Genomic DNA, 12,561 nt, shown 5'->3' on the forward strand with positions numbered 1-12,561 from the left:
CATCCATGAACTGTCCTCAAATGAGTTGCCCAGCTGGTGTAGGCTAGGAAGCTCGCCTGAGTGATAGGGCAGTTTGAATTTGAGCTTAGAAGAAAACACATTTGCTCTTATTGATTTTTATTTTGTTTCTTGCACTAATTGACAGTAGAAAAATGAAGCAGAGAAATGCTTCACAAAACTAAAAACAAAAGACTTACTAATAAGCTTTTTTTTTGGACTTGATGAAGTCTGTTTTAGTCAAGTATATTGGATTCCAATATTTATTTTGCTTTTACAGAAAAACCTGTCCAGTTAGGGTACAAAGTGGTTTTGATGTTGTATGTTTTAAGCTGTGAGAAATGGCGGATTATGTAATTGTCTAGTTCCTGTGCTTGGCAATGGCCACCCCATATGTGTCAATGTAGATGTGTGCTCTATAGAGTGTTCAATGGCTGGTTTTTTGGAAGTAGATCACCAGGCATTTCTTTCAAGGCACCTATGTATGGACTTGAACTTCCAACCTTTCAGTCAGCAGCTGAGTGTGTTAACCATTTCCACCACCCGGGGGCTCTATGTGGGTTCTCCATGGATCAGATGAACTCCACAGCAACTTTTTTTTTTTTTTTAATGCTCAGCAAAGCCAACCCACTTTGTTCAATGTCCTCCCCTTAGGAGTGAGGCAGATCACCCCTGAATGGAGTGCCAGGAGTCAGGGGAGAAGATGGAAGCACTCTTGTCCACAGCTGTCCTTGCATTGAGCCAGGGTGAGCATCAGCTTGTGGCCAGAAGGGGGCATCACGGAGAGGTCAGGCCAAAGAGCGACTTTAGGTGTGCCATAAAGCAAAGGAGACCTGAGCAGGATTTTGGTGTTAGAATTCAGAGCCAAGGTGCTGAAGGACCAAGAAGGAAGCAAACGAGAGGGTGATATATATTTGTTGAGCAATTTATCTACTCACTACTTATTCTGTCCTTCGTCCTCACGTAATCCTGATTCTGGAGGTCGGGCAGAAAAACTAACCTACTTTCGCATCCTCCCTTGCTGATGACGGGTGGGGTACATGACATAATTCTGGTCCCTGAAATATAAGCAGATGTTCTTGGGCAAGGATCCCAGGAAATCTCCTTAAAAGAAGGGCAGACTCAGCTGACTCTTGCTCTTTTGCCATTTCAGCCTTTTGCCCTTCTCCCTTCTCCTTCTTCCTGCCTGCAAAACAGATGTGATGGCCACAGATGCAGCGAATGGCTTTCAATTGACCTTGAGGAAAAGACCTCCCTGTACAGGAAGGTCCTTTATGAAGTTCCTTGAAGAATCCCCACTCTGCCGCAGGCCTCCCCTGAACCTCTCGGCTGATCCCAGTCTACAAGGACTATGCATGAGGCCCTTGAGGCCAGGCCTCCATTTCATGCTTGGGAATAAGGCCAGAGAGGCTGGATTCTGCTCCTGGACAGCCCTACATCTTAACAAGCCTCACCATTTAGGAAACTAAAATGTCTTGAGTGATAACGTCCATCCAATGGTCTTTGTTGCATCCCAGGGAAGACGCACGTAAAATGACGAGTTTCCCTTTGTCATAGCAGCACCCCAAATACTTGAGGACATCAATCATGTCCCCCCCCTTTCTTCTAGCCCCAGGCCTTCCTGGGCTCTTCCTTTTTTTTTTTTTGTCTTGTTCTGTTAGACTTTTTATGCTACATTTCTTCTCACCATGATCTGCATTACAGAAATATGTTTTGATTATGTATTCCCTAATCCTTAGTTGTCTCTATTTTATAAGCAACCGAGTGCATTCAGCCTGTAATCTCTCTCACACACACAATGAAGAAAAGATTCTGAAATGGTTTACTGCAGTCAACTGGAAAAGCAGCTGACACAGGACAAGGATGTGTTGTCTACAAAATGCAGTGGTTATAGCTCTGGTCTCCCGTGAACATTTCACACTGGTCTGCACTTTAGATAGAGATGGCTGTTTTTAAAAATTCACTCATTATTTTAATGTGATTTAATTTCACATCTAGCACATAACTTCACCATCCGTAACTTTACCATTTCCTGATTTGGAGGAATTTTGTGCTTCAAAGATATTTTGCAATTAGTAACACCTGAGTTTAGGCATATGAGGCAATACGTGAGGTAGGAGGGAAAGAAAAACTCTGCAACTAACGAATGTGCAAGGTATTGCACATATTAAACCATACGATCTAGCTGAATGAAATTCAGTATCAAATCACAGACATGCACACGCAGAGTACAATGCAGATACAGCAAAGAAAAAGCCTTATCTGGAAACACAAGGTATTATAAGCCCAGTTTGTTTGTTGAGAAGGTGGCCACATGGTTGTATTCACAGGTGAAATGACATTTTTCCTGCCAGGATGTGGCCAGGCTTCCCTCGGAACGTCTGGCAGAATGTCTGGCATCTCAAAGGTTAATTAATCTACCCTGCACCCTCCTCTACCCCGCAGGGCTGACTGTGAAAAATCTCACAGCGAGAAAAGCTGTCTTCCGAAGTGCTGCTGAAGTGACCTGACTTCCTAAAATAGTCCTTCATAAACACAACTCACATGATAGAATTTGAGTGTGTAAATCCAATTACATTTCCTGGGGACGCACACGGCGGCTGATCCTGGCTTTCCCTGCTCCATTGTGGCTCGCTGGGTGAAACAGTATTCCTTCACTCCAGTCCCAGGAAAATGCTGGCGAAGAAATGATTGACTTAACCCACCCTCTTACCAACTGGGGCTCAAGCCTACGTCGCATAAAAATTCTCCAGCGCCTCCAACCTTCAGCTCCTGTTACCTTGCATTTCAGCTCAGAGAAAGAGCAAAGAACATGCTTTGAAAGGAGTATGTTGAATGAAATGATATGTTGTCCAGCTGAATATTCTAGACAGACTGGGCTCTCAGAGAATCAATATTGTGCCCATTGGTTGGTGAGAGGGAAGGTTTGAGATGTGTGTTGCAAGCGTCTCCTATGTTCTGAAAATAAACACATGTAGGATCTACTCAAATAGACCCACTCGTGAAATGAATAAATTAGCATCCGAAGAAATATTTAGACAACAGTGAAATGTCACATCAGATGATTGTAGTAGTGTCCTTAGATTACATGTGGCTAGCAGCGCTTGAATTTGGGATACATGGCTTATCTTTGTTTTTAATCTTTCATTTTTCTGCTTGGTTTCCCCTATTTTTGATGAGCTCTTAAAATGCCATCCATCATCAAAGTGCAAATATGACTGATGCATTTGTCCTACTTAAGCATGACATTGCAGCAGCTGCCTCAGAAGCCAAGTCTGCCCCGTCTTCCCAGTATCTCATCTAATTATGCTCTGACCCACTGATACCCATCAGGTGATGTTACCGGAAATGAAGAAAAACATTTATAATTCAATCTCGCAAAGCACATGCTGCACAATCATTTTACAACTCTCTCTAAATACACAGGCTCCAAGCTGATTTGCAACTCAGGGCAAAGGTGTCTACCGGCTAAAGCTGAAGACATTTAATTGGCCATTTCAGCAGTTATTAAAAATATCCTTTGCACAAGCCCATTCTTCCCTGCAAGAATGAAAGGAAAGCAAAAAGACAGTCTCCGGGTATTTTTCACAAGTAAAAGAGAATAAGGTTTCTATTTCCTGGCATTTGCTGGAACCTCTTGGGAAGGTTGACACTCACATCTGGTTTTGAAAGCTTTTTTTTTTCTCAGCTATGCTAGGATGCTGCAATTATGTTTTTTAAAGCCCATATGAATTTGCTAAAGGAAGCTGTACAGAAATAGAGATATTTGAGGTTTTAAAAAAAATGTTCACTGTAACTATACGGTGCAAAAAATTGGAGCCCAGTCACACGCCTTTAATGGATATTTAGGAGTATTGTGTTTTGAAGTGCCTGTTTACCTTGATAACAAACTACCACACTGGGGCAATTACAGGTTATATGCTGTCTGCGGTGCGTAAAGTCATCCCCTTGATTCCAACTCATGGCAACCCCATGTCTGTTAGAGTAGAAACTACCTCCATAGAATTTGCATGGTTGTGGCCTTTTGGAAGCAGATTGCCTGGCCTTTCTTCTGAGGCACCTCTGGGTGAGTTTGAACCACCAACCTTTCAGTTAGTAGTTTAGCCATTTGCGTCATGTGGGAAATCCAAAAATAATCACAGGGTCCCTTTATTTGGTATGACTTAGACAAGGGACATATACTCCTAGACACTTAAGTTTAAATTTGGTAAACGTTGGTCATTTAACCTACACTTGCTTTATCTCTACTGTGAAGTCCATCCTTCGTTTAAACGATCAGAAATGAATATTTAAGCCACACATAAAGCCTACTTCTCTCACCCAATCTCCACCTGCTCGCACCATACACCATTATCTTACCCAGTATTAGAATGAATTTTTCTGCAAGGATTTTGTTTTGAAAGTTTAGATGGTAGGCTAAAAATGCCCCCGGTTATTTGTCAAATTGAAGGCATCTTATTTAATTAGCATTTTTCTGGCTCCAGTCTCTACTGTTTGATGAGATGTGTGTAAACCGGGAAGGAAAGAGCTGCCTGGGAAATTCAAGTCTGACAGCATGACCTTGAGCACTAACTAACTTGGATTTGCATTCCTGCAGGCTTTGGCTGGCACAGTTATCTTGGAGGAATCACCTCCACTCTGACACTTGCACTTAGCTACCTCACCAAGAGGTACAGAAGACTAATTAGCCACTGGCTGTAACATTTTAGAATCCCCCAGAGGAAAGCATAATGCAGCAATCTTTCTGTTTAAATATTGCTGCCTCTCAGTTTTCAGCTAACTAAACAATTTTCACTGTCTTGCCACTAATCAGCTGAAGAATGAGAATGAGGTGACTTTCAAATGTTGGGTAGTTCATATTATTGTCACCAGCAATTAAAACAGAGTAAAATGTTAATTGTAACAACCGTGCTTAGAATTTGTCCACCCTGTGAAAGAACCCAGCCAATATAACCTTAACATTAATCATTTATTTGTATAGACTGTCATTAAAAACAACAACAACAACTGTTGCCGTCAAGTCATTTCCAACTCATAGCCACAGAGTAGAACTGCTAAATAGGGTTTTCAAGGACGGCTGGTGGATTCGAACCGCTATCCTTTTGGTTAGCAACCAAGCTCTAAACCACTGTGCCACCTGAGTGATGAATTTTCAGATGGGTAAATAGTTTGCTTAAGATGTGTAAAAAAATCATGTCTTAGAAGGAATCTGGACAAAGACACGCTTATTGGGTTGAATCACATATATGAAACTGATTTAACTTACAGATGGTTGAACCTTCCCAAGGGAGGAATAACTGCAGTCCCAAGTGGCACAGATGGTTAAGCACTGGGCTACTAACAAAAAGGTTATCAGTTTAAGTCCAGCCAGAAGAAAGGCCTGGGAACATAGTTTCAAAAGGTCGCAGCCATGAAAACCCTATGGAGGGCAGTTCTAGCCTGAAACACATTGGGTCACCATGAGTTGGAATCAACTCCGTGGCAACTGGTTAGGGTTACCTGCGGAGGTAGTGGTGGTTCAGGGGTAGAATTCTCACCTCCCATGCAGGAGACCTGGTTCAAGTCCCGGCAACTGCGTCTCATGCACAGCTACCACTCATCTGTCAGTGGAAGCTTGTGTGTTGATGAACAGGTTTCAGCAGAGCTTCCACGCTAAGATGGGCTAGGAAGAAAGGCTCGGCAATCTACTTCTGAAAATCAGCCAATGAAAACCCTATGGATTACAACAGTCCAATCTGCAACAGATCCAATCATGAGTGTGACGCAGGCCCAGGTCAATAACCTCTTTGTGTGGGTGACAATTGGATGATTGTAGCCTAACTGTAGGAAACCCTGGTGGCATAGTGGTTGGCTGCTAACCAAAGGGCCGGCAGCTTGAATCTGCCAGGCGCTCCTTGGAAACTCTATGGGGCAGTTCTCCTCTGTCCTATAGGGTCACTATGAGTCGGAATTGACTCGATGGCACGGGGCTTGGCTTGGGCTTGGGCCATGAATGAACGGAGGAAATGTATACCATGTTTTTGCCAATGGCAACCAGTCTCCTGGGTGGCTCTTTTTAGGTTCCATCTTGTACCCATGGTGGAAAGTACACAGTGATTCAAGTGAATGTAGGGCTTTGCCTCATCACATAGAGCATCTGCAGAGCATTGTGGCTTGGTTGTTGCCCTGTCAGGTCACAGAAGTAGTGGCTTTAGGAGGGAGAGAAGAAGAGTAGGTTCTTACTGCTGGGACTCAGGGGAGGCAACCACTGGCTCAGTTGTTACTTTTGAAAATGCCATTTTCTGTGAAGTGAAACAGCAGCCAAGGCACACTGACATTATACCCTCATCTTAGCTTCCTGATGCTTAAAAATGCTAAGTTAAGCGTGAACCGTTCTCTTGTTGGGAATCGAGATGAATGCAGAGACAGGTGATGTTCTAGGGTTCGTGGCTTTCACTGGACGAACTTGTGTCCAGCTGAGCGAGATGATGAGCCAGCTACCAATCACCTATTCCCAGCAATCCAGTCATTTTCTCTCATAATTTCCCTTTGGATTCTTCCATAAACGCTAACCCATGTGCTATTCGGAGTATTACTCTCTTGAGTAGTGAAACAAACGGTCATGTGTGTCGAAGGATACCCCTCAAGGGCTACCGTAAGTAACAGGCATTGGAGCTTGAATTTGAATCCTGCCCTTATCACTTCTTAGGATCATAATCTTGGGAATGTCCTTTTAAAATTTCTAAGAATTTGCCATTCCTTTTCTGAAATGAGCCTGAAGGTGATACCATCTATTCGTTATGATTAGATGCAGTAATGCTTGTGAAAGTGCTTAGTCATATCTGAAACGCCATACAAATGTAAAGGACTACTACTGTGTTTTGGTTTCTCCAGAGGGTGCTTATGTATAAAAGACTGCTTTACATACATGTAATGTATATGTGTGTGTGCAAAGCTTTCACTAACACGGTCTCAGGAGACTTATTATTTTATAATCTTCCCTATGCCATGAATAGCCCTGGCTCTTTCGGTGACCATCTATTGATTGCCTTCTCTGTGCCTGGCATTTTTCTAGGTGAACTTGATAGACCAGACCCTCGCCCTGGAGGGGTTTCTATTCTTGGGAGGGTGTGGGGACAGGAGGGGACACACAATAAACAAACAGATGAAATAATTTCAGACAGTGCATGTGCTATGAAAAACGAATTAGAATGAGTCATTTACTAGAGAGTGACACTTGAACTGAGTTTGGAGTAAGGAGAATGCGTCTGTCATGTGAAGACCTGGGGGAATTGTTCTAAGCAGCAAGCGTAAGTGTCCAGAAGTAGGGATAAGCCTGGGATAGTGAAAGACTGAAAACAGGATGGCGCATCTGGAGCCTGAAGCGAAGCTAAGCGAAGCGAAGGAAATAGGATCGCAGAGATCAGCAGCTACCCGCACGCAGAGGATCCAGTAAGCCCTGGGAAGAAGTTAGAATTTTGTTCTTGCTGCTCTGACAGATTAGGTCCTAAGTATGCCTTGGATATCACCAAGCATGGAAAACTAAATACCCAGAGCCGTTCGGTCAGTTCTGACTTGTAGCGACCCTATGGGACAGGGTAGAACTGCCCCACAGGGGTTCTGAGACTGTAAATCTTCACGGGAGGAAGTTGCCACATCTTTCTCCCATTGAGCAGCTGGTGGATTCGAATCATCGACCTTTCGGTTAGCAGCTGAGTGCTTTAACCACTGCACCAGTGCTCCTGGGAAACTAAATAAAAAAACAAATAAACCCGCTGCCATCAAGTTGATTCCAACTCATATAGCAAGCCTATAGAGCAGAGTAGAATTGGCTCCCAGGGTTTCCAAGGAGTGGCTGGTGAAGTTGAACTGCCCACCTTTTGGTTGGCAGCCTTAGCTCTCAACCACTGCACCATCAGGGCTCCGGACAACTAAACAGACCTAAACAAAATGACGGATTAATTATCTACATCCAGCCAGCCACAGCTAGGAAGGAAGCTTGGACCCCTAGAGGGCGCCAAAGTAAACGTTTTGCAACCAAAGCCACACAGGACCTTTCAACACCTGAGGTGAAGGAAATGCACTCTGGCTGTCCCTGCAGGAGCTGATAAAAGGTAACTCAACCTGTGGCACCATGGTTTACCTACAGTCCCTACCCAAACAGAACGTCGAATGAGCATGGTTTGCAGGCACCAGGATCTTAATTTTCATGGTGGAGAATTGTTTGTGGAGTGGGAAGGCATTTGGGAATTATTTTTAATCTTCTCCCATCTGGTAGTATTTGAGTAGAGTAGAAAACAAATATGGAGCAAAAATTTACTTTCTGGATTCATTTGTCAAGAAAAGTATCTCTATACTTAGAACTTTAAAATATTCTTCATTTGCCACTTGGGATGTGCTATTCTAAACACTATTCCAAACTTACTTGGTGAAGCCTTTAGTGATGTGTACCAGGAGGGGCTAGCATGTGACAAGTGGTGGGTTATAATAAATGAAGTCGTCTTCAAATAATCAGATAGATGTGGGGGTATGTTGTGCAAGCAACTTAGACTGAGTCAGGGAGACGAGAAAGGAGAAGAGAGAAAGGAAAAAGGAAAAAGGAGAGGAGGAGCATAGGAGGGGGAAGGAGGTTGGGGGGGGAGATCTGCTGACATTCAGTGCATAAAGTGCATCCAAAAAAAAAAAAAAAAAAGAGAGAGAGAGACAGAACTTGGAAGGAAGAAAGAGATTTAGAAGATACTGGAGTTCAGACTTATATGTAAACAGAATTTAGAAGCACAGCTAAGAAAACACAATTGTATACAATCCCAAACAAAGAAAACGATTCCCTCTTCCCAAACTGAGACTGTAGCATGTGTGGGTATTAATGGCTCATGGTGATTCCGAGCAAGCATTCGTTATTGTCTCTAATAAGGGAAAGTTCAGCTGGTCAGACCGTATTCACAGAGGTTCTCCTGTCCCCATTTCCTGCCTGATGATCACAGCCATGAACTTTATATACTCTCGGCTTTAACCAGAGAGACTTTAAAAAGCACTGTAAAAGCAGCCAGCCAGATACGTAACCCAAGCAAATGGATACAGACTCACCCCTAAGAGACTAAATTCCAAATTGACTTGAAGGCCTGAAGGTCAGTGATGGGTAAAGCTCTTGCACGTGGCCAGCAATCTAAAAATCATGAGCAATTTTCAGAGGTGTACTACCTGTTAGTCTAAGAACCATCTACTCAAGCTGAACCACAAGAAGGAGGGGCTTTAAGCTTCTCATGGAGCAAAAGCGGTACAGAGGCAGAGGGCTGAGCAGCTCCATACCAAGCAGCCTCCTGCCTCAGCGCCTGTCATCAGCCTGCTATTCGAAAACACTTCAGTTGACATGCTTCCTTCCCTCGTTAGACACTCCCAAATTCACTCTCCTGTTATCTACCAGACATTTGGCAAAAAAGTGCCAGGCCATTACTTATCTGTTGCTTTCAATCACTTCTTATCCACAGAGAAGAGGAACTTTGTTCACATAAACACACCCTTATTTAATGGGGAGGGATAGAAAGAAAGAGGGAGAAAGGAAAAAGGGCTCTATAGAGTCAATGAGATCCCCCCCATCATTTCAAACCATTTACATCAAAATGTTTCTTTGCAGTTAAGCGAAACATGCATTCTTCACCAATTGCCCTCCCGCCTCTCAATTTCTGAAATTTATTCAAAGCACGAGTTGGATCCTGTAATGAGAGAAGACATCAGCTTAGATCCCTAAGGCAATAAAAAATTCTCCCATAAAATACGTCTCCTAGGATTGTGGAGGACTGGGAGAGATAACATTTACATAATACTCTTAACTGGCAATTAGTATGTGCTCAGTGAATGCTGGTCCTCCTTCCTTCGAGAACTGATGATTTGTGGCATGGAGACACACAGAAACCCAACTCCAAGTTTCAGAGTCCCTTAGGGCACCCTAATGTGACTTCTATGAGTAAAGCTGTTAAAGAAGGGGTCCCTTTCTAAATCTGGGTGCTTCTCCTCCACTTTTGTCTGCTGCTCCAGAGACTGCAGACCCTGGGGGATGTGTGGGGAGAGAAAGAACACTGCTCCCCAGCTGATGTCAGAAAACAATTACTCACAGAAGCAGAGTAGAAGGGTAGGGTTGGACGAAACTTTAGAGGTTATTTAGTTCCACTTCCCTCTAAGAAAGATGCCCTGGTGGGGCAGTGGTTAAGTGCTTGGCTGCTAACCAGGTAGGTCGGTGGTTGGAACCCAACAGGCCCTCTACAGGAAAAAGATGTGGCAGTCTGCTTCCGAAAACACTACAGCCTTGGAAACCCTATGGGGAAGTTCTACTTTTTCCTGCAGGGTCGCTGTTCTAAGGCACCGAGGTTTTTGTCCCTCTTTTTTTGTTTGTTTGTTTTTTTAAGAAGAGAGAGATAAGGTTCCCACAACAAGGAGGGCCTCCTAGCACTGTGCCAGCCTGGGGGAGGGGACACAAAAGGAGGGAGGCAACCCTGGCTCTCTTCGAAGTTTATTTACAAATAACCCCTGGGAGGCAGGAGTTACCTGGTTGATGGAAATGACCGCCAGTCTGGGGATGACCACTTGGAGGATCACCTGGAGCAGCGAGGTGCCCAGGCCGGCCAGGATGGCCCAGGTGAGGGGCAGCGGCAGCATGCTGTAGGTGGCGAAGAGCGTGAAGAGCACGTAACCGATGCCGTCACCCAGGAGCCCATAGCCAAGGCCTGCTGCCAGGATTTGGGTGGTCATGGCCACCCAGGTGACCACGCCGCTGTACTGCAGGTACGTGTGTGAGGTGGTGTCCTTCCTGACCACCACCAGGGCGCAGATTACCACCTCGATGCCGGTGAAGAAACCCAACAGAATGCCCTTGAGCGGGTCCATGGGTGCCGAGGCCAGGCTCAAGTGGAGAACCAAGAGGGTGAGTTTAGTCAGCACGTCCAGCACGTTCATCACCACCTCGGATTTGCGCCTCTGGCCCAGGAAATAGCGCTGGTAGAGGCGCTCCAGGTCCCGGGACTTGAAGGAGTTGCGCAGGGTGGGGAAAATGACTCCCCGGTAGCTATAGCCCCCACTGAGGAAGAAATCCGAGTTGCTCGGGGCGCAGTCGAGATGCAGGAAGCCCAGGTCCCCGCCGCCCCCGCTGCCGCTGGCGCTGCCGCTCCCTCTGTGTTCCAGGAAGATTTTGCTGCCGCCGGTGCTGTGCGCGCGGTCCCCGGAGCCCAGCGAGTAGAGGGGCAGCGCCGAGTCGACCGACAGCTGCGGCTCGTGGTGGTTGGGACCGCCGCCCGCAGGGTCCGAGCTTTTGTCCGAACCTGCGCTCCCGCTGCCGCCGCCGCCGCCGCCGCGGTGCCGGTGAACGAAGCGCTGCTCGGTGATGTGCCGCACCGCCGTCTGCCACAGCAGCCGCTGCGGCCGGGAGCCGCTCCCGCCGTCGCCGGCCGGGGGCGTCGGGTGGATGGTGTAGAGATCCTCGCTGCCGCTAAGGCAGCGCACATCAGAGAGCTCCATGGCGCCCGGCCGCAGGGAGGGAGGTGCCGACCTGGGGAGGGCAGCCGCGCCGGGATTCTCAGAGACCAAAAGGAGGCCTGGAGGGGGCTTGGCGGCCAGTCCTGGACTCCCCGGTCTTCCCCTTGCAGGAGCCCTAGGCAGGGGGCTCAGGTCAGGTCATAGTGCGCCCGGGGGCAAAGGGCGCCAGGAAGACCGAAGCCGCCTCCTGCGTCCTTGCCCGCCGCACTCGCGCCAGCCCGCACAGCTTGGGGGCGCGGTGGCTGTGGCTATTTGTCCGCAGAAGCCCCGGATCTCTGAGCCACGCAGCCCCTTCCCGGGTTCAGGTTCCTCGGCTGGTTCTCGGCTCAGCGTCTTGGCGCAGCCTTTGCTCTCCCTGAGGCTCCCGGGCGCCTAGACACCGCGCTTCTGCTGCGCGCCGGGCGGCTCCTGGCTGCGGCACTGGGTTCGAGACGCCCACGACTGGGCGGCTGCAGAGGGACGGACCGGGGGTGACCGGCAGCGGCGGCGGTTGCGAAGTTAGCGGCTACGGCTGGAACATCAGCCTTCAGAGAACTCCATTGCGCCGGGATGGGGAGCCGGGGCGGAGCTGAGGGGCGGGGGGAGTGGAGGGGAGGAGTGGGGGACAGCGAGGTGGCGGGGGCTTGGGGTGGTGGTAGCCTCAGCGCTGACAAATCAGCAAACAGTTAATTTGGAGGAGGGGGGTGTGCCGAGGTTCCCTCCTTGGCTCGCTCTTGCCTGCCCCCACTTCCAGAGCGCAAGGAGCGACAGCCTAGCGCTGCCTCTGGCCAGAAGCCTCCCTCGGGGATTGGGGGGGCCTGGTCCCAGGGTCCCAGCCTTGGCTAAAAGACGAGGTCGGGGCTTCCAGTTGCGTATCCGCCGGATCGCAACCTGCAGTTCCCATCCCCTTCACTTAGCTCTTTGGAGTTCATTTAGCCCCGAGCTGGAGAAGCGGGAGGCCAGGGAAGGAGAAAGTAGAGAAGTCTCCAAAGCCAACAGCTCGAGAACGAAGAAAAGGCACCGGTGCGGATCGGAGGCTGAGACCCGAAGCTCGGCGGGGGCACAGGTGTCAGGTGTGGA

At 47.4% G+C, this 12,561-nt stretch overlaps 1 protein-coding gene across 1 annotated transcript in view; it reads right to left on the minus strand.

The window, feature by feature from the left end:
- ADCY8 (adenylate cyclase 8) overlaps window positions 1-11,484 on the minus strand; it is a 223,057-nt gene extending 211,573 nt beyond the window's left edge. The window contains exon 1 of the mRNA XM_010588496.3: window positions 10,519-11,484. Coding sequence (XP_010586798.2) covers window positions 10,519-11,484 — 966 coding nt within the window. The remainder of the gene's footprint in view (window positions 1-10,518) is intronic.
- Window positions 11,485-12,561: the final 1,077 nt, after the last annotated feature.

This window comes from Loxodonta africana, chromosome 14 (assembly GCF_030014295.1).
Source record: "Loxodonta africana isolate mLoxAfr1 chromosome 14, mLoxAfr1.hap2, whole genome shotgun sequence".
Lineage (NCBI taxonomy): Eukaryota > Metazoa > Chordata > Mammalia > Proboscidea > Elephantidae > Loxodonta > Loxodonta africana.